The 22913-nt window shown below is 44.6% G+C and overlaps 1 protein-coding gene and 1 long non-coding RNA gene across 2 annotated transcripts in view; one reads left to right on the forward strand and one right to left on the reverse strand.

Moving 5' to 3' along the window:
• Positions 1 to 22913, reverse strand: part of Hdac8 (histone deacetylase 8) — a 249831-nt gene that overhangs the window by 17032 nt on the left and 209886 nt on the right. Inside the window, exon 10 of the mRNA XM_021153064.2 lies at positions 8594 to 8699. Coding sequence (XP_021008723.1) covers positions 8594 to 8699 — 106 coding nt within the window. The remainder of the gene's footprint in view (positions 1 to 8593; positions 8700 to 22913) is intronic.
• LOC110286601 overlaps positions 3266 to 22913 on the forward strand; it is a 91851-nt gene continuing 72203 nt past the window's right edge. The window contains exons 1-2 of the long non-coding RNA XR_002377152.2: positions 3266 to 3325; positions 3837 to 3890. This is a non-coding gene — a long non-coding RNA (uncharacterized LOC110286601). The remainder of the gene's footprint in view (positions 3326 to 3836; positions 3891 to 22913) is intronic.

Consider the following 22913-nt stretch of genomic DNA (forward strand, 5'->3'; position numbering starts at 1 on the left):
AGGCTGGCCTCGAACTCAGAAATCCACCTGCCTCTGCCTCCCAAGTGCTGGGATTAAAGGCATGCACCACCACACCCGGCTGGATTTTCTTTTTTTGGTTCAACCCACATTTCAGAAAAGAAAAGGCCACTCGGTTGCTAGGCTATCTTCCCAGCCTTAATGATAGATCTCCTATTTACCTTTCTTCATGTATTTCAAGACACTGATGTGTGAGGCATACACATTTTTTGGATTGTTTTATCTTCATAGATTGATACTTTTATTATATGTTAAAAATGTTAATGAAGAAACTAAAAATCTAGCTGTGTATGGTAGCTCAGGCCTGTAATCCCGGATATGTGGGAGACTGAGGCAGGGGGATTGAAGCTCGAGACCTGCCTGCTTGAACAACCTAGCAAGATTCTGTCTCAAAATAAAAGTGAAAATGGCTGAAGATGTAGCTCAGGGGTATAGTGGTTGCTCTAGCACACATAAAGCCGTAGTAAAATTAGCAACAACAACATCAACATTAATAGTATTTAAATTTAAAAGTTGAATATTGCCATATTTATAGGCTGGAAGATTCAGCATAGTAAGGTTATCAATTATATCCAAAAGAAGTATAGGCTTAACATAAGTCCTTTCTAAATTACATCAAAATTTATTCTACTAGACAAAGACTATTCTAAAGTTCATATGGAAAGACAAAGAACCAGTTTAGTTTAATTTTGTTTTAAATGTATGTATCTAGAATGCGTATTCATATGTATGTTTGTGTGCATGTAGGCCAGAGAATTACTTGAGGAATCGGTCCTCCCTTTGTACCACGTGACCACATGGGTCACAGGGATTGAACTCAGGTCATCAGGCTTAGTGGCAAGAATCTTAACCTACTGAAACATTTGAACAGTCCTAACTTCTTTTTTGAGACAGGGTAGCACATGCTGGCACTGTATTGTCAATACTCCTGTCTCTGCCTCATGAGTGCTAGGATTGCAGAAGTATACCGCAACTCCAGCCTTTACCTAAAATGATTTTGATTTTGATAGGATTTATTATATAGCCATGGTACTAATGACCATGAAGAAACGGGTTTATAGATCAGTGGAGCAGAAGACAAAACCTAGAGAGACTGAAAGAGTTACCTTAGAATGGATGGGCATTTGGAAAAGGGAACATCTGGATTTTCTGCCCTTTTGCAGGACAAAAGAGGGTTTACATTTTCAACAAAGCATCATCTAAATTTCAAGATAAATGGAATACCCTAGAATTCCTAAGGTACCTAGAAGAAACAGCACCTGAAACTTCTAAAATACTCACCACAAATCCATTTTTGAAATGGTCTGTAGGTCTGGTGGCCATATTTTATAATGTATAATTGTCAAATAAGATCTAAAACTAAGGATAGGCTCTATAACTGCTCTACTATTGAGCTAGATCACTGGTTCTTACTGTCTTTTTTTTTTAAACAAAAAAATACATTAGTTTTTTTTTTTTCTGACTGTGAAGCAATAGATATTCATGCTAGAAACTTTAAAAAGTATAAAAAAGAGGAAAGAAAAATTACTCATAATTTTAATCTAGATGACAACTGGCAAAGTATCATTGAAGACAGATGAATATAGTGACACTTGCCTGCAATCCTAGCACTGGAGAGGCTGAGGCAGGAGGATCATGAGTTTGAGGTCGACCTGGGCTACACAGTGAAACACTGCCTCAAACAACTATTGTCATTGAAGATAACCTACTGCTATCATTTCTTTTGAATGTTTTCCTGTGCGCAGCCACATAGTGACACATATATGCATTTATAAAATTGAGAGTCGATGGCATTAAACCATTTTGTGTTTTTTTTTTTTACTTAATATATAATACTTGTCTCACTCAAGTCTTTCCAAAAATCTTCTTTGTAGTTGGCTGCAACAATTTTTTCATATAAAAATGCTAGATGGAATTAGCATTATGCCTCAAATTTAGTATATCAAAACAGAATATGATATGAACAGAATAAGTTATTTTAAGCATGGGTGTGGAAAGCTAGGCCTCCTCCACTGGTAGCCTCCCAGCCCTGCTTTGTGCCCACCTAGGAAACTCCAGACTGACCTTCCTTCTTCCCTTATCCTTGATTCTCTATAAATGACCTATCCCCAAGGCCTGGTGACACTCTTTACACACTATTTCTCAGCTCTAGTGTAGACTCATCCAGGCCCACACTGTCACAATCCATCCCAATCATCACTCTATCATGTCATTTCTCATTGTAGAACCTAGAGTGGCTTCCAGGTTGTTTTTTTTTTTTTCCAGTCCAGTCAGCCAGCTTTGTCCTCATGCTTCTGAGAGTCCCTTGCTGACCGTCACATCTGTCCTCTGTTCCATTCAGATCCTCCAGCCATCAGAAAGTAATCTCCCTCAAGCTTTACCCTCAGCTGCTTCTATGCAGTGTCAGCCCCCTGTGATATCCCCAGCCATCCATGGAGGCTAACTTCAATTAGTCCCTCGAGGCAGAGGTCATGTTTTCAGCCACTTAGTGCTCCTGACACCAAACACATCGGAGGTTCAAAAGCAACTTGATTGAGTTGATATTTAACGAGAAGACAGGACCATACCTCTTAAAATGTAACTGATTCAGAATACATTTTTGGGAGCCTATGAAGAGTAGGAATGGATTACAAAGAATGATGAGGTAAAAACAGGTGAGAGATAACTAGTAGGCACAGGCAAGACAGTGCTACCATGTGGAGGCTAGCTACCAGGCCTGGATTCAAATCTGCAGTTCACTACTTGGCTTTATGTGGCTGTAAGTATAGTGGACTGTGCTTGTAGTTACCAGTCTCCTACCGCATAAGGATATATATGAGACAGTGAGTGTGTGGTATACTTGCAGTTCGTTTTTACCTCATGGTTTTAGTAGAACATTCTGGTTTTCATAAGTGATCTGTCAATGGCCTTCACCTCATGGTATATTAAATTTAAGCTGCTAATTTATTATAACTTTTGGGTAATAGCCCCCAATTTTTTTTTTTTTTTTTTTTTTTTTTAGAATTTGTAAAACTTGAAGCATGCCACTTTTGTAACTCATTGGCAACAGTAACCACAATAAACCTTTTCATTCCTTCTGCTTTTAGTGAAGCAAAGCTACTAGTCTGATCAGTGGGAAAGTGCAAGCCCATGGCCGGCTCCTGGAGTCTGCTGGGGGATGGGGGAGGGATGCGGAGAGGGCAGAGAGCAGGAAGGGGAGATAAGGGAGAGACAGCACAGAGAGCTTTACTTAAAGCCAAGCAAACTGGTTTGGGATTTCCACCACAGTCCTGCTCCAAAGTCCTTCCAAGAAACCGGAAAGCAAATGGTCGGTTTGTCCTTGGGGTCAACCCTGCTTTCTAACCCCTTTTCAAATGCTTCTCAGTAAGAGGGTGTGTGTGTAGGGGGGTTAAGCCTCAATTCTTTGGGGAGTGTCTCTTCAACAGAACTGCTTTAAGCTTAGGGCTCCAGCAGCCCTTGAAGTCTGAGCCCCACTGCCAACCCATAGTACCTTCAGACTCCAGGCTGCAGTTGGGGTGGAGTGGATGCTTCTTTCCCCATCCCCCACACAATAGTTCTCTCAAGAATATTAGCAGCAGATGTGCAAAGGGTCTCAGCATGGGGTTGTGGAACTGTAAACAGCAGGCTGGAGCTGGTGGCCATAGCACACTGGAGGTGGCAGGAGCTACCCCTTGTTACCCTGTCCTCCTCTTAGCTCAGAACGGAGGAGTTCAAAGGTCCAGATTTCAGTTAGGTGGGAGCTGATGGAGCACTCAAAGGCATGGCTTAGGGGCCAGAACTTTAGGAGTAGCTCATGGCCATTTTCCTCTTGTTTCCAGGGATTTGGTGCTTTGGATCAGCGACATGGAAGGAGCAGAGTGTGCAGTGAGGGGGTAAGAGGGGCTTACTGGGGGTGGGGCCGTTGGATAAAGCACACAGAAAAGGTGAGTAGATTTGACAGGCAATGCTTGCTACCAAGGAGAGGCAGGGAATCAAAAAGGCCAAAGAGCCTGACTGTAAAGTTCCCACTGACACATCACTGGGCTCAAATGGCTGCGCTACCCCTCACAGCACACTGTGAATCACACTGAAAGTGGTTAGTAAGCACTTGCTAAATGAAGGAAGAGGACCTTGGTTAAGTCACTTATTCTCTCTGAGCCTTAGTTTCTTCAGCTAGAAGAAACATAGTAGCTATTTTTCTTTTTTCACCTGTACTTTCTCTGCCCATGATCACATCAGTCTATAGATCCTTCCTTAGCCTTCCCTGTACAGGCTGCTACACTGTCAGCTTTACTCAGCAAGGACTGGAAAGGCAGCTGTAGCCCCTAGGGCCTCCTCCTTCCCTCTTGCACCCTCTTCCTCTCCCATTCTTTCTCCTGTTCTCTTGATCCACCATGGACTTCTTTCGGGATCCCAAGACAAGTTTGAAGTATAGTTCTGAGAACCCTTAAGCATGTACTGAAATCTCCAGTGTTAATTCCAGCACATATTCACAACTGCATAGTGCACCCTCCTCTCTTTTCAGAGGGTTAGGCCTGGCTGAAACAGGAAGCTGGGAGCCCCAGGTGGCCCCTACTTGCTTTAAATGCCACAGGTACTGGAGAGCAGCAAACCTCCTCCTACCTCCACCCGGGTTCCCTATGCAGAGCTAGCTGGGCCTCTCTGGGGATTGATCACATCAGCACTGTTCCAAGTCTGGAAGGTTCACTCTGAGCTAATTCCTCTGGAGTATGTTAACCAGAGGGAAGACAAATAACTCCAAGCATGTGGAGATGGGGCAAGGATGACTTCACATTCATAGTCATGAGCTGTGTTCAGTCATGCACTCTGAAATGTGGACTTTCTTGGGGGCAATGAAGTGTACACTTAGGGTAGCTCACTGGGACAAGAAGGACAGTTTGTGAAAAAGAAAACAGACCTTTTCTATGTCTAAAGTGAGTAGCTTTAGTTAAGTCTCTGTGGTGTTTTTGTTTTGTTTTTGTTTTCTCTTTTATGTGCATGGGTGTTTTGCCTCTGTATGTATGTCTGTGTGAGGACATTAGATCCTCTGGAACAGGAGTTACAGCTGTGCACTGACATGTGGGTGCTGGGAATTGAACATCTCTCCGCCTGACTCTCTGTGTTTTACATTTTGTCTTTAAAAAAAAAAAAAAAACGACTGATGGGCAGAAAAGATGGGTTCGGTGCAATTTGCCTCTGCATTTAGTTGTCCTGGTGCATGTACATGCATCTCTATAAGACAAATCTTCTGGGGTTTCATTTCCAGTAGGCTAAAATTTCATTATTTATGTTTCTAAGGGATTTAGTGGGAAAACAGAAACAAACAAACAACAACAGCAAAAACCAAAACCTAAAATAGAAACAAAACTCCAAAACCCCACGGCTGAACAAATTCAACTGGATAGACATAGTGGGGATAAGCTCCCCCCCCCACACAGGGGTTGAGTCCATCTCTCCTCTCCATGCCCCCCACCTTCCCTAAACAACCTGTGACCCCCTACGCCCTGCTCTAGGTTTTGATGGTATGGGGACGCACAGTGTGGAGAAGCCAGCGTCATGGAGGTTTTTATATACAAGAACAAATGACAGTCTTAAAGACTGGTTAAGGACATCTTTCAGAATACAGATACCTCCACACTGACCATTGTCATGGCAACACACTATCTGATGGCAGCCTGCGTCACTAGGCTGAGGGGCACAGTATCAGTATAGCAGGTTAGCTTGGCCATTTTGAGCTTCTTTCTACCCTCAATTCTTCTAGGCTGAGCTGAGGCTTCTTTTTCAGTTCTGGACTCAGGTGCTTTGTTAATTTGCTTGGCTAGGGGCACAAAGACTCTGTAAAAGAGACAGTTAATGGAAAATCGGAACATTTCTCCTACTCTCTTACTCTCTGTCCTTGCCACCCACCCTCCTGGATCCTTGTCACCTATTCTTATTGACTTCGCTTCCCTTTGTCTCCATATCAGTTCTTTCTTTCCCTCAGCAGGCCGTCCCCACCCAACACAGTGACTCATCAGCCGACCTAAGCTCTCACCAGCTCCTTCTCCCCATGCGTTCTCCCTGCTGTGCATAAATGTCTGGAATCTCAGGGTTGGAAGGAATCCTCTCCCCAGGCAGGAGTCAAGTGACCTTCTACTCCTCACCTTGTCTCTAGTGACAGTCCCCATTCTCTTCTGGGCACCCTGTTTCACTTCAGATAGCTGTAACTGTTATAAATTCCTCCCAGTGAATGAAAATCAGTTCTTTTATGACACCCATCTGTGAGTCCACCCCTGTGCCCTAAAGCCATACACAAACCCTGTCCTGCTGCTCTCTGACAGCCTCCCAGAGAAATGAGGCAGGGTGCTTGTCCACCCCCCCCCAACTCCTCGCCTGAGTTTTTCCTTCTCCAGAAAGCCCCAGCTCTTCTAAGCAGACCTCTTGGAGCTTGGGCTCCAGTGCTTTCCCCAGACTGGCTGACCTCCTGCAACATGTTCCTATTTGTCTAGAGCCCTTTTAAAGTGAGGTCGATACTGCATTAGCATCTCTGGAGGCCACCTTGACCCAGTGACTCACACTGAACTCCATGTCAACTACCCGTCTCTAATTCTCTTTTAGACGAAATGCTGTTAAGCCACATCTCATTTTGCTTTGCATGAAGTCTCTTTTGAGAATCCAGTTCCTGGCTCAGTTTGTTTTCTACCTGCTGAAATTCATTGTGTTACTATCCAAATAGTACCTCTATCTGCTAATACACTTCAAAGAAGTTTGACGGCTGTGCCCTCCTTTTGTTTTAACTTCAGCACTGCCTTTTACCTTGAATCCCCCCTCACTTGCTCCTCCCGTAGGTTTCCCTGCTAGCTCATCTCACTGCATCACCTCCCTCACAGCTTCTCTTTGCCATTTCATTTCCCCAAGAGCCAATGGCGCCACTGTCTGGAGTGATGAGCCTGGGAATGTGTGCAGAGGCAAGGGCATCCATTCATGTGCACACTTGAGGTATGAGCAGGTACTGCAGAGGTATGTGTCTGCTGTCTGGTTTTAGTGCTTTGGGCGCCACCAGAATTTAGAGCCTGGGAGGGAAAATGGCAAGGAAGGAGAAGGAGTGATAAGCGTGAACCAGTGAAACTGGTTTAGAAACAATCTCAAGGAAAATAGGGACTGTGTTCTGGAGCTGAGAGGAGCGGAGGGAAGTCAGGGGGAAGGGTGCAAATCTCCAGTGTTTGTCCAGATTGTAGCACAGCAAGAAGAGTCAGCAACAGAGGGATTATGAAGGTCTTCAAGATTTGAGATGGGAGGAAGACTTGTTAGAAAGTGAGGACTTGTAGAGTGGGGAGCTACCAGGAGATCAGAGGAAGGTGATTTGAAACTTTAGGGGCAGAAGAAGCTTTGGGTTGCAGGACCTTACAAGGCAATGAGCTGTGACGGTAAACTGTGAGGTCTGAGACTTATTAGCATAGAAAATCTTCTCAGGTCAAAAGAGCCCCAGAAGCGCGGTCCTTACCAAGGGCTCTGCTGTTGTCATTGAGCTCACTCTGCTACTGAGCATAGCTTTCAGCAAAGACCCTCAGAACACTGCATATCCCCTTAGATGAGCCCAGCTTTGAGCAGGCCTCTTTTCACACAGGACTGCACTCCAGGGAAGGAGTCAAAAGTGGGTATTGGCACTGTCTGTGTCATTTTATGAATAAACAAGAGAATTTCGCTCTTTGGGGCAGGCAATATGATATGTTTGGCCTCTTAACTCTGCAAATAGGATCCAAGTGTATGCACACATGCACACACGCACATACGCACGCACGCACGCACGCACGCATGCACACCAGGAAAATGATTGCTTTAAACACTTAAATGATAGGTAAGTCTTTTTAAAGGGGGTGGGGGAGAAGCAGCTGAGAGGTTGGGAGGGGATTCTAATGGAAAGCTAAGAGCAAAGACCCTCCCAAGAATCTAGTGGACTATATAGCCATAACTACCATTTCTCTCTATCCTGGGGACAAAATAAATTGGGGGGAGGGGTAGAGGGCAGTAGCTGTACTCTTGGGTTCTAAGAGCAAGGCTGCATTAAACTCCTTGATTGCTCACAAGACCTCCATAGACTTGCAAGGCCCTCTCTTAGACCATGCTGCAAGAGTGTTTGGGGGAGGAATTCCTTCCATATAGTATAACACCTCAGGTCTAAATTCCCTTGAACTTCCCTTGATTTAAAGAGGAGTTTTTCTGTTTTGCTTTTTCACAGCATTGGAGATGGAGTGGTAGGCAAATGCTCTACCACTGAGACATATACCCTAACCCTTAAAGATGGTTTTACTGTTGGCATTTTCAAAGAAAAAGGCTCTCAGAATATTTTATAACTCATTTTCCCTTGGAAGTGCCTTAAAGCTGAACCTTTTGTTCTTCTGAAGGTGACATTAGCCAGCCAAGTGACAATCTCAACCAGAGTGAGTGGCTTGTGTAGAATTCCGGCTATGAGATGTCAGGCCAAAAAGAGGCTTCCTTTCCAAGTCAATGGAATGATTAGCTGCCAAAAGACAAATGGTATTTGAGGAAGCCCCCAGCGGCAGGCCACCACACACTGGGTGGAATAAGGAGGGCAGGACTGGAGGGTGGTGCTCACCTTTGATGTAGTTGAGGATTTGCTGGATTCGGTGGGGCTCATTGCGGTCTGGCCGGCAGCTTGGCGTGATTTCCAGCACATAATCAGGACCATATGCTGTGAAAAACTGTAAGGAAAAGGGAAAGGCCAAAAAACAAACAAAACCACATAAAACCTCCAAACCAAACCACATAGAAACAGGGCAATCAAAAGAAGTGCACTATTCCTGACTCAGCCAGGGCAGCCTCAAAGGGCAGAGTGGCATGAAGTGGCAAGAAAACTCTACCCTGGTGGCATCACTATGTGCACTTGTTTAACCCTTCAGTAACAGCCACTGTGAAATTTGGGAGCTTGCTGTCAAGGGTCCCTCTGCTTGGGCCATAGTTCTTCCTACTTCCTGTGCCCTAGCATGCTGGCTCACTGTGTTCTCTCCACACGTTGTTCTTTCTTAGAACTCATTGCTTTCTTGCACCCCCCCAATCCATGCTGCCTGTGGGGAAAACCTCTCCATCTTCCAGGCACAGCTCAAATGTCACCTCCATCACAAAGCTGTCCTTCGTTCTCTGCCAACCTCCACAGCCTTGTGCTGGTGCTTATCTTATGGCCACCATTCAGATAGGGAGTGCTTGCTTCTAAGTCACATGCAGGTCACAGTGCCAGTTGCATGGAGGGTGTAAAGATGCATTAGCGTCTCTTGAGGGTCCTCTCGGTGAGCATAAGCACTGGATAGATCCTTCTCTTGTCTCCCCACTGGACAGCAGTCCCTGTGCTTGATTCATCTCTTGGCCTCACAGTCCATTCACTTTGGTTGCTTTGGAATCCCTGCTCCAGGAATGGCAAGTAAGTCTACCAAGGCTACTTCAGTTTTTCTTTCTCTATAGTAAAGTTTCTGTTTTTAAATTCGAGGACTCAAAAGAAAGGCTTGTGGATTCTATTTCTAGTTCACTAGATGACTCCTCGTGACCTTTTGTAAGTCATGATATCTAATTTTGCTCCTGTTAGGGCCCACTTGGGGAAAAGCATTCTGTGACAAAGGAATCATTCAAATGGGATCAGTCTTTGAATGAGAAATATGCAAATCTACAATTTCTGTTTAGTTTCTTTTTTTAAACAGAAATAGTATTTGTGTGTACTCTCTGGAGAGAAAGCATATGGTCTTTAATGTGATGTGTTTCAATAGTGACATTGTTAGGTGGTAAGTAAACCAGGGAATCCAAATTCCCCCAACACAAAATAAAGCCAAACCACAAACACTATTGCACACATGAAAACAAGGATCTTGCTATGCCGTGTCTCTGATGCCACTCAAAGAACCCTAAGTTATTGCCACTGTCACTTACAGTATCCTTATTAGGAGTCTGGATGTACATCTGGAACCATGGGAGATGTTGTAGAACAGTTTCTAGAGGTTCTAACAGGGTTTTTGTGGAACCCATGAGATTAATTTCATGGGGAGATAGCTTTTGTGTACCATAAAGGAAAATCCTACACATTTAATTATCCAAGATCATGCCAATGTTTCTCATGCCATGTATGTGAACTGACCTAGAAAGGGAAGGGTACTTAGTCATTGCCAGAGATATCATTTTGTGATTCTTAGCACTCCAAATTTTAGAAATGGAAGCTACCTTGAGTAAATATTATCTTTACCAAATCCCTATATGAAGCAGGAAAGCAAGGTTCCCTGGCGGGGGGACACATCTAGAAACTATCCCCCTCCCCATCATGGCTGAAGAAAGTTGAGAAGCATTTATTTTTAGCTGAGGAGGGGCCTTCAGTTCAAGTTGTAGAAGAGAAGGTTTCAAACAGGTGTGGTGGCCTCTTCTCCTGAGATGTGTCAATTGACGTATTCATCTCATAGGAATGGAAAGACATGCTTAGAGCCACCAAGCACAGGCAGCTGCATCAAAGTAGCTCTTTGGGGGAGACCCACACCCTTGGAATTAGAGTACTATAAAAATCGGAGGCAGGGTGCCTAGCCGAGATATAAAAGGAGTGACTGCTGTCTCCACGTGCAGAGCTGACACCGTGGGTGGGTCCTTCTTGGTCAGCAAGGTGTACTCTACGAAGCTTGTCTGGAGCCAAGGGTTTGGGACAGCATGTTCTCACTTGAGCGCCTACTATGTGATTACCTACACTTTCCTACTTTAGTCCCCTTTGACAAAAAGCACACGGCTGCTAACCACATGGTCAGTTGGGGCCAGAACTGCCTGCCACATGACTGAGCGGCTCTGCTGGGATTAAGCCTCTTATCCTGGCTTCATTTGCACCTGGCTTTAACTGAGCCACACATTGGGCAAAGTCATCAGTGAGCCATTCTTTGCTGAAGCAGACTTACTACAGGTAACAGCTGAGCCTGGGTACCTAAGTGTCTCCTCACCTTTGCCAATCAAATACTCTTCTCCTCGGGTCCTGGGGGTGAGGTGGGGAGAGTGGCACTCAGATGTTTAAGAAAAGTCCCTGTATTGGAAGCCAGTTATGCACAGCAGCTGGCTGCTCCCAGTCTTGGAGGATTTGCTTGGATGAGGACAACTGAATGCACAGACTGGATTTAAAGCCTCTGTTCTTGTGTTATAGGTTGGCACTTGTTAGATCCACTCTGCTAGACCATAAACTCTGTCATGTTCTCTTTGCATGGCCCATAGAGTCAAACTCAAGCAGTCACAGTTATACTTAAATATACTCTGAATGAAGTTAATTTGCTAAAGGTTTAGCTAGGTGTCTGGTTAATTGTGTGGAGTAATTCAGAGTCACCTCAGCACAAAAAGCCCACAAACCTGGGCTTTGGAGGTAGTGTGGGGCTCAGGGGCAGCTGGAATTTGGCGCCTGTATTTAGCTGTGTGCCTGAGGTAAGCTTGTTAATCTTGGTTTCACCATTTCCACCCCAGGCATGAGAAATGCTGACCTGTTTGGGTGGTCAGGAGAGAATATCTATCAAAGAACCTAACTTGGAGCTTGGGATATGGTGGGATTCTGATAAATGTGAATTCTCTCCTGGGGGTGGGGGGAGCAAGAGACCCTTGCTTAACCCTGTCCCCACTATACTATGAGGAATACTGGGTGAGTGCTCAGGCCTGAGATGGGGAAAGAAGAGCCTGTTCCTTCTTCCAGACCAAGCCTTCTGGTCTCCCCACTTGCTTTAGCCATTGGGTTGGTTAGCTTAGGGCCAGTGGAGAAATTGACTTTTCTCATAGTTTCTGGTCTGAAGGTCTTGAGACCTGATCATTGAGGTAGAGAGGAATCATGATCATGGTTAATGGTATGCAAAGAAGATGTTGAGGTGGAGGGATTTTGCTAGCACTAGAAATAGCCCATGGCCCCACCCTGGAACTGCCCTCCAGCTCCAGGAGGAAAGGAAATGGGCACACTGCAGTCCCATCCAGGCAGGTGGGGCAGGAGATGAAAGGGGCTAGCCGGCCTTCAAGGGAACATACTGGCTTTGATCTCAGCAAAGGAAGAAGGGAGGTGCTAACCCCTCTCCACCCCTTCCCCTTTCTCTGCAGCACTCCTTTTGCTTCCTGGGCTTCAGTTGAAACATTTTTTTTTTTTTAGGGGAACAAGGTAGTGTGGGGCAGGGCAAATGGAAGGTATGGAGTGGGGCAAAGGGCTGGGGTTGAAGGTAATGGCTGCTTTGGGGTAGTCATTGCAGGGTCCGAGTCTTGACCCCACGAGTCAATGAATAAAGGAATGTAAATAGTTTGTCTCCAGTTCAGTTCAGCCCAACTTAATTCTCCATTCTTGCTCAATCCTTTGCAGCTCTTGTGCACACAATGAACCCAGCACACAATTGGATACCTGGTCAGAAAGATAGCAGGGAAGTCTTTGAGGTTGTTGTTATTTCTCCATCATCCTGCCTGGTCACGGGAAACCCAGGCAGAGACCTAAATCAGCGGATTTTTCTATCTTTCCCTCAACACTTAGTAACTCCCTACTATGTGCTGGCCTAGACTAGTCACAAGGGTACAAAGACAATAAGGTATGCTTAATAGCCCAGATAACTGCGGAACAGTGAGATGAGCTGCACAGGAACGTTATAAAGGTAACAAACAGTGCTAAAATCAAAGCAGCGACAGCTAATGTTTATTACCGGCTTATTAGTTGTCATGTATGTAAAGTATCCAAGCATTTTTTAATGGATTGAACTTAATTCTCACAACCAACCTATATGGTGTGTATCACTGTTTCCATTTTAAGGTGGGGATCTGAAGCATGCATTAGGCACAAAGCTAAACTCTAAAACTATGTTATCCTAGAGGTCACCTCTGTAAGGTACACCAGAGGGGGGTCTGGCCAAGGGAGGATGGAGGTGGGGAAAAGGCATTCCTAGCAGAGCCCAGGCTAAGGCAAGGTGCCTGAAGCAAGAGGGATAATTAGCTGTAGGTAAGGAGACTGTGGGGGAAAGCAAGAACCTTGTGGCAAGCCCTGCCAAACCATGCCTTTACCTTTTTGCCCATAAAGGCAGAACACAGTTTTGTTCTCTGCCATGTTGCCATTTCTGAAAACAATACTTGTACTTCATAGGTGGTAAATAAATACTTGTGGGATAATGAGTGGAAGCTTGGAGGAGATACAGGAAGTGAATGGGTTATCTGTGTATAAGAGAGGGCTCACTGGCTCCCATGTGGAGTCTGTTGGAATTTGAGGAATGAATGTGAGTTCGGTCACCTGCCAGGAAGCTGGTGCTACAGCCCTGAGGGTTGCTCATCAAACTGGGACAGGGACACTTGTGGGAGTAATGGCAAAGGAAAACCTGCAAAGATAGTATCAACAGGATGGAGCAGTAACTTGGATCTGGGGAATAAGGGAGAGAGTAAAGATATCTGGCCTTGCAGGAGGAACAGTGAGAGGATGCAGCCTGTGGACTCAGAAGAAGGTGTGGAGGTTTGAGGGGAGCACACAGAGTCAGGATCCTAGTGACAATGGTCTATGTGCAAGAAGGCTCAGTGGAAAGGGAGGCTGGGCCTCTCACGGCACATGTGTTATAGATTTGGGCATTACCAATGACAACAAAGTTAAGGAAACAGATAGACTGCCTTGGTCAGCAGGGTAGAGGGCCTGCATCAGAGGGGAGAGGAGAGTCGCGGGAAGAAATCATGGCGAGCCAGAACACTTCTGGGCTGGTCAGTGGAAGCGGAAGCAGTTCTGGCAACTAAGTTGAAATCTCTCAGAGAGTTTAAAGATTTCACTTTGACTTTATGTGCATGTGTGTTTTGCCTGCATGTGTGTCTGTGCACCACATGTGTGCCTAGTGCTCTTGGAGGCCAGATGAGGGCACTGGATCCCCTGGAACACTGGAGTTACTGATGGTTGTGAGCTGCCATGTGGATGCTGGAAATTGAACCTGGGTCCTCTGCAAGAGCAGAGCTCTTAACTGATGAACCATCTTTCCAGACCCTTCTAGAGACTTTAAATGAGACGAGGTCTAAACTGTCTCTCTCTTGTACCCACAGGAAGGAGGATATGGACAGAGACTTGCTCAGAGAAGGGCAAGGATTTAGACAGGAGAGAGTAGAGAGGAGAATTCAGATGACAGTACCTTATTTTAAAGGAGTTTCATCTGGTATGGGGCTGTGGGGAGTATTTAAAATGGGTGCATCTTGAGTATATTTACAGGCACTGGGGAAGGAACCTATGACATGGAGGCAAGAACAGCCCAAGAAAGAGTCACAGAAGGAAAGTACTGCTTTATGCATCTTTATATTACCCATGGTTCTTAGCACAAGGCCTGGAAAACAGGTGCTCAATTCATATTTGATGCATGAATAAGATAAAGTGTGATTGAGATTCCATAGTGGTTCACATCCAGTGGGAGAACTAGGATCTTGAAGGATGGGGGGGGGGGTGATGGCAGACAGGCAGTGGAGAGTTATATGTGGTAGGGGTTAAATGGAATCAAGATATATGTGGAGACCACCCAAGGGCTAATGAGGTAGCCAGAACTGGAAAAGGAGAGCCTTGGCTTCAGGTTGAGGAGACAGACTCTCCATGGTAGGTATTGGGGCAGACTCAAGCACAGAAAGGCTAGTAATAAATGTGGAGGCTAACACAATGGAATTCAGGGAAAAGCAGTGAGGACTTGAACCATACTTGTTGTAGGATGGAGTAGAAAGGATACCCTAAGGGGAAACTCAACAGGATTTGGCAGTTTGTCATTGGCTGTGGAAGAAGGGAGTTCGTGGATTCTGAGTCAGGATGAGTTGGAGGATCTCAGTGCAGCTGATAGGAATGGATTTAGTGAGGTAAATTGCGTGGTGTGAGACTGACCAATGGAAGATGGGCTTGCTGTTAGTTGGATTTGACATGACAAAAGGGCATCTGCATCATGATGTTTCATAGGTGGCTGGAGATGTGATAGTAGTGTGTGTGAGTGAAGCCAAGACAGAGGACCAAGGTACACCACTGGAAGAAGGGTGATACTTGGAAGGATATTTGGGGGATAAGAATTGCAGTGAACAGTAGGGCAAAAGAGCCAGCAGAAAGAGAGGGGGGGGGGACAGTGAACAGAAGCCTCTTGTCATCTCAGATGAGAAGCAATAAAGAAGATACTTAAAGGGCTATAGCTTCTCATGCTTCCAGCTCATCCCTGGGGACAGAGCTGCCTCCCCATCTCTCAGCCAGCTGAGGAGATAATGGTACTGCTTCTGTCCAGCTCTCTTCCTGGAATACTCTAAGTGACTCTCAAACTTCTCATTGTTAACTCAAATTCCTCCCTTTTCTAAAAATTACATTTAATTCCACCAGGACAAGTCCAAGGTTAGTGCCAATCTTTCTTACAGACCTGAAGCTTTTCTCTGTGGCTATTTGGGAACATTGTGTCTCTGACTGTAACCTGGGCCCTGGCCAGGAAGAGCACTTCTTGTCCTACATCACCTTGTGAGCAGAACTCATCATAACCAGAATAACATAATACCAGCACTTTGAACCCTAACATCCTCTCACATGATGCATCTCAAACTTTCCTGTATCTCCAATTATTCCATCAAAGAACCTAGGTCCAACCATGATGGAAACGAAAAAGCCCTCTCTTTTCTCAGAAAAACATTTCTGTTTACAGGAAAGTCGGTTATTACATATGTCATTGATGGTACATTTAAAGGACATAAAATTGCAGTGGTATTATTGGGAGTAAATTTTATTGCCATGGCTTTACAACACAAACAAACAAAAATAATAACTCCATTAGTTGGTGGATTGAACCAGCAGGGAACAACATCAAAGGCAATTGCTGGCAGGCAGAGGATGGAAGGTAGGACTATCCAGAGCACGGCCCAGAGGTCAGGATGATATATGCTACTGTAGAGATGTTAGGTGGACAAGAGGGTGGAAGAAAAGGCACATTGTTAGTTGCTAGAATGGCAACCTGGCAACTGTCTCAACTCTATGTACCTGTACTCCTCACCTTAATTGTTAGGTAAAGCCAGTATGTGTGAACTGCTTAATGGGGAGGCCCATACCCAAGACTATAACTATACCAAGAACTGGGTCTTCGAATGAACGAATGAATAAGTTATGGAAATAGTTTTATTATTTGGTATTTTTTTCATATGCTGCCAAGGATAGAACCCAGGACCATGCACATGCAAATTATGCCTTCTACCCGGAGCTGAACTCCAGCCCTTATTCTGATGGTTTAAAGTAATTTTTCTTTTTTATTATAATTTTTAAAACATTTGCTATTGAAAAAGTCTAGTAAGCAAAATGGCAAGGTAAATCCAGAAATGTCATCTTACTAGAGCACCAAATACATTTAATCAGAGAATGTGCCCAATATTAACAAGTCTTATTTCATTAGCCAATGAACTTAGAAGTGACTTGTGCATATATCTATAGCCTGTTTACCTAATTAACCTATTCAGTGAGGTTCCTGAAATAGCCAATGCATAGCACTACATATACACATGAGCATGCATTCTGTTGGGTGCTAAGTATCATTCTAGAACCCCTAGAAAAGTGGGATGAACAAAACAAAAAGAATCAGGTATGGTGGCAGTTCTCAGGATAAAAATGTAGAGAACAATATAATAGGAGAAACAGGAATAACTGTAAAATATAATAAATATATTGGTTCAGTGTGTACATCATGGGACCAGTTAGGTGGCTTGTCCAATAGCTTAATGATAATACTATTAAAATCATCACAGCTGTGCATTTGAACCCAGTGGGTTTTTCACTAAGTCATGAATTAGCTAAAGACAAGGACTTCTGGAGTCATGTGTGATGAGCCTTTAATCGCAATTATGCCCTTTACTAGCTGTGTGACCTTAGGAAAATCTTTGCTATTAATCTCTTGGCTTTCTTGTTTGTAAAGTGGGAAAAATAACAGAACCTAGTTTATAGGGTTGCTGCAAAAATATAAACTCACAGGATGTACTTGTGAATAGTACCTGTCTTATAGTAAATGTTTAACAAACATCATTATTTAATGCTAGATACTCTTCCTTCTTCTTAGGCCTTATCAACTATACAAAGAAATAGGATTCTGGATATAATGGACAGCGAGTAAAATCCATTTCTGTACAGATGTCTGTTCTCATCAAAGTGGGTGAGTTTAGAACTTAGCCTGTCTTCATGAACTCTGAAATCAGAGAGCAGCAGAGATCAAGAGAAGGATCAAGTGGAAAAAGAAAAATGGACAGGGATGAGGAGCTGGAAGTGGTGGGAGGAAAGGAGGATGAGGTAACAGAAAATGAGTTAATTCACATAAAGCATGGACAGTGCCTGGCCTAGAGTAGTTGCTCAGGACCTCGGGAAGAGGCAGGAAAGACAAAGGTAGGGCTTTCCACCTCTCTAGGTTTTTCCCTGAAAACCCAAATTTTCCTTCAGGGTGTGGTTTTAGTGGAAGAGCCCTGGCCAAGAGCAATACCTTCTCTACATCACTACCGATACTCAAGTTTCCACTATTAGAGAGAATTCCTCCTTCATAAACACATGCCGGGCCAACTTTGGTTACACCATATGGCTCTGTTGATGAAATGAATATTTTGGAAACAGGCCTACACATCAAGTTTTTTTTTTTTTTTAAACATTCAGCTTTCCTTTGGCCAAGGATGGTGATAAAAGATGGGATTACACAGGGGTATTGTTTTATCTGGCTTGTTTGCTAGACAAATATTAAGATGACTTCGGAAACATATTCTGCTGGGGGAGAAGTAACCATTACCTTGGTGGATCTACTAAGCATTTACCCTTTCTATATCCCTAAGCTACCTGACATGCTGTCCTCACCTCCTTGATCCATTCTTGCTCAGACACTTCAGCACATCACAGTTTTGCTTCCTCCCAACACCCTACGAAACTTCAGTTTAGTGATTGCTCTCATTTCATTGGCAGTGACTGCTGTTAAAGAAGTTTCTGAGGCTGGGTGTAGAAAATGTGCCATACTCAACTTCCAGTATACGGAGGGTACTGGGTAGTGGGGAGGGCAGAGCTTAAGTCAGCTGTGTTCTATCTTCATTTGCTATTACTGTATTAGGAGACTAAAAGTTAGCCAGGCCTGGTAGAGAAAGCTTGTAATCACAGGATGCTAAGGCAAGAGGACGGCAGGTTCAAGATCTTCCTGGGCTACAGAATGAGGTCCAGGTCAGCCTGGGCAACTTAGTGTGATCCTATCTCAAAATCAAGTTTAAAAGGACTGGGAGTGGAGCTCAGTGGGAAAGTGCTTTCCTAGCATGAGCATGGGCCCTAGTTCCTGTGCCAGTAGGGTACACAGAGAGATCAAGGACCAACAGTGACCTCCCAATTGTCCAATATAATGTTTGCTTCTCAGTTACCATTCATCATATTTGATCCTATATCATCACATGCCAAGCTCTCCTCCCCCTTATATCCTCCTCATCACCATCTACCATTGCTTCCCCAATCCTTAGGGTAGACCCTCCCACTTCATCTGTGTCTGAAGTACAGTCCCCTGTCACATCTTCAGCCTCTCTTTCTCTCTGCCAAAGCACACATTTTCTGTTGCCATTTTGATTAAATGTCTGCAGGGGCCCTGCAAGTGTGGACCCGGATGAAATTTGTCCCCTTCTCTGACTTGCATTTCAAGTCATCTGCGGAACATTTCCATCTGGAAAACTTGAATTCTTGGCCCTCAAAGCTTCATGTGTTCCAAGTAGACCTAATCCAGTTTAACTCCCTTCATAGAGAATGTACTCCTTTCTCTGTTTCCTCAGTACCGTGGGTGAGTCCCACCATACAATAAGGCCCCTTAGTAAATATTTAAATTTATGACCCTGACCAGGTGAGTGTCTTTGTGCTTTGTTTGGAGGCAGTAGGTTTTGTAGAAGATATCCCTCACTGTGATCCTCCTATTGTTTGATGAGCAATGACTTTTTTTCGAAAACCAAGTAATAAATCTCTTCTATCTAACTATGTGCAAAAAGATAGAACGAGGCCCCAGGGCACTTCGAGGACTTCCATTCTCTCTTGAGGTACTTTGTAAAGTCTAAAAGCACTGAATGCTTATCTCTTGGCAGGGTACAGTGTGCTAGGTGCTAGGAGACAATGATGAAGGCCTTAGGCCTTGAAGGGCTTATCTAGTAGGGAATATAGACATGGGCAGGAATATCTCCACTAAGGGAATGGCAAAGGGTACTTGACTGTCTAGGATGATGGGAATTCTGAAGTGGGAATTGGGGATTGTGAAGGTATGGACTGGACAATAGGTAAGGCTTCAAGAAGATGATGAGAAGCAATAGAGCTGTCATAAAGGATGAGAAATGTCTAAATAGAAGGAAGAGAAGGTAAGAAAGGCAGAAGAAATAGAGTGATGACAATGGAGAGATAGGTGAACATGTTACCAAACATTAATTCACAGACTCAGGAGGCTACAGCAGGAAGATGGTGAGTGGATCATGGATTCAGCATCAGCCTAGGTTACATCATGAGATCCTGTCTCCAAAAAATTCATTATAGGGGAAGGACAGAAGACTGGGTCAAAATCAGTACCAGTATAGACCTCTGGGTAACTTTCTTCTCCAAATAGCACATTTTCCTTTTGTGCTGACTGCTGACAAATTGACTGGTGTGGTAGGGAGAGGGCAAAGCAGCGGATGGACCAGATACTCCATCATCATGGGATTTCTCACTGACACATCCATCAGATAGATTACTTCAGCACAAACTAGGCTTGCACTTTCTAGGACCTATCGATTCATGATGATACACATGATTCCTGAGCATGTCTGTGTGCCAGACATGGCCTGGAATAGATGAATGAGACTCAGTTCCTGTCCTCATGAGTGAATGGAGAGCCAGCTCTGGAAATGATCAGTCGCTGTGGTCTAAGAAGTGCCACCACAGGGGTGCCAGCAAAGGGCTCTTATCAGTGGATGAGCAACACTACAGAACCTTGAAGGGGCTGGACAGACAGAACCTGCGTTAGAGGCTTTCGTCTTGGAAGCCAAAGTCCTTCACTCTGTTAACCCCTAGAGCTTTTCTCTAGGTCTCTTCCTTTGATCCTCAGAAACAACGCTTGAAGGATAATGGGGTAGGGCCTATAGGCCATAGGGAAGATGAAGCCAAATAAAGTCATATACTTGGAGTTAGCCTCTAACTTTATTTTCACACCAGCTTTGAGTTTTCTGTCAGAAATTCAGATCTGCCCAAGTCATTCCTCTTGCTTAAAAACTATTGTAGGCTCCCCCATTTTTCCAAGGCCAAGCCCAATGCAAAAGCAAGAAACACAAAGGCTTTCAGTCTGTTCCAGTAAACAGACTTTTCCAGCCTTATCTTATACCAAGGCTGGTCTGAGGCCCTCTCTCTGTGGACCCATTGGGCTGTAGCATTTCTCCCACTCTTATCTGATCAACACCACTGTCTCCCCTGAGCCCTTGCTGAAGGTTGGCTCTCTGCTCCATGGTTCCAGGTCCTAAGATAGACCAAGTGCCTCCCATAAGCCCACAGTTAACTGGCCAGTGTTCTATACTTATCATATTGAGTGCAACAGTTGTTTATGTGTGTCTTTCCTTTATTGAACAGTGTCATCCCAGCTGTGGGGGCTGGGCCCTATCTTTGTTTTTTTCTCATTTCTGACATTGGTATCAGCTTGGCCAGTAGGTACTCCATACAGTTTTGCTGGGTGAATGAATGACTCTGACATGTGGCCAGTTGGGCCTGGCTGTTGTCAACAGCTGGCATTACTTAACATGAGAGCTGCATAAAAACTGAAAGGGCAGCCAGCAGAGCTGAAAAGCAGGCGGCTCTAGTGACATCATGACAAAAACAAAACAAAACTGGAGAAGGCTGGGACAAATGCCCCCACTCAGGCTGTAACAAGCGACTCTCACTTCTGAGCAGCCCTTTTTGTCTGCCTGCCCATTCACTTTCGAAAACCCAGTCATGGAAATGACTCTAATTATTCATGGTCAGTGGCATATCCAGGAAACACTCAGTTTACAAGCAATTAAAATACACTAAAATAGATTTATACAGGTTGAACTTGATCGTGCTGGTGAGAAGGGAGTGAGTGGCTCATGTCTTGGAGGGTGATTTGCTTGCCAAGGCTGCTCTTCATCCCTCTTTGTCTCCTTGCTGCATTGGGTAAGGGACAAAGATGGCAAACATCTGGAGGTACCACTTAAGAGCTCCCTGTGAAGAGCATGTAGAATTCAGTCCACAGATGTTGCCTTCATATGGCTGGCTATCCTATAAAGGTGTCAGCATGGCTGTGACCCAGCCACTGCTGGAAAGCCCCTCAGCACTGTCACCAAGAGCTTGGTTTCCAACAGGGGAGCTACTCACTATCGTGTAATCCTTCAAGGGTTAGTTTCTTCACTGATAAAATGGGGACAGGAATCCCTACCCCATTATCCTTCAAGCGTTGTTTTTGAGGATCAAAGGAAGAGAAAAGCTAGAGAAAAGCTCTAGGGGTTAACAGAGTGAAGGACTTTGGCTTCCAAGACAAAAGCCTTTAACGCAGGTTCTGTCTGTCCAGCCCCTTCAAGGTTCTGTAGCGTTGCTCATCCACTGATTAGCAAAGGTACATTTAGTTTTGTCCCCTAGTTTAAGAGCCGACACAAGGATGATTCATTGCCTTGCCACACTCAAACCAACAGAGTTTTAACGTCCCTCAAATGAAGATGACAGTTAGCAGCTAAACAAATAAAGCATTTGGTCAACAGACACAGCAGCCAGAGTCCTAACACAGAGTCCAGGGGCTGCAGAGATTTTGTTCCTTTGTTTTCCATAGCAGGCTAAACTTCCTCGGGTTTGACTCTAAGGGGGACAAGTCCTTTAGCTGCTTCCAGAAGCTGGACTAGCACAGAGCTAAGCCATTCAGCCGGCCAGTGTGATGTCACATAATTTAGGGTCATCTCAATGAAATGGAATAGATCAGCTTTTGGAGTTAAGTTTACTGCAAAAAGGACAACAGACAGTCACAGAGGCAAGGTGTGTGGTGGGAAGCAAAGGTCATAAGACAAGCAAGCAGTCAACAGGAGATATGGGTCTACCTTGAAATCTGACTTTAAACTATTAAGGCCATGAGATACACAATGACTACATTTTTACTCTACAACTACAAAAGGACCCTGGGTTCTTCGATGCTTTGTCCCACCTTCCTGCCTTTTGGCTTGCCATCGCCTTTGCAAAGAATTCTTAGACCTCCCTTCTCAACTTAAACCATTACCACTCATTTTTAAAGACCTAGATCTAATATATAATCTCCTTGAAGTCTCCAAAGGCAGAATTCCTTCTTCACTCCTTTTGGCCCCCACAAGGGCTCTCAGCTCCTAGGTTCACTCTGTCTTACTGTTTACTGGCATTTCTTCCCTACTGAGCCAGGAGTGCTGCTCTTAGGAGCCAGAAACACATGGCACAAAGGTGCTCTCTTAGCACAGAGCAGGACACAGAAATGGCCTGAACTTTCTCTCTGGGTTTGCACATGACCCAGGGGGACGTCCCTTTAGGCTTCTGGTTATATTATCCCTGCTTCAACACTGGATGTACTTGATTAGTAACTACCTTGGGGCCAGCACACAGTGAAATGTCTTCTGCCAGAGTGACCAGGAAATATGTGAGGAGGTTCAGTCTTGGACAGCCTTCTGGTGCAGGCCTCAACTTAGCTTTCCAAGTTAACAAATGTGAGCTGGAAGGCACTTCTCCCCACTCCAGCCCTCAGCTCAACCCTCCTGTGCTAGCTTCTTAGGAGTTGAGCTTGAAAATTGAAAATGTTATCTATTACTGGCAGAGAAATGCTTTGTGGATGGAGTCTGACTGGGCTGTGGCTCCTACAGCTCTGGTTCATCACCTTCAACTTTGGATTCTTCCTCTGGCTCTGCTAACTATGAACTCAATGGCTTTGGACTTACTAGTTTATTTCACATTCCAAAAAATGGGAGGAATA

The sequence above is a fragment of the Mus caroli genome, chromosome X, assembly GCF_900094665.2.
Source record: "Mus caroli chromosome X, CAROLI_EIJ_v1.1, whole genome shotgun sequence".
Lineage (NCBI taxonomy): Eukaryota > Metazoa > Chordata > Mammalia > Rodentia > Muridae > Mus > Mus caroli.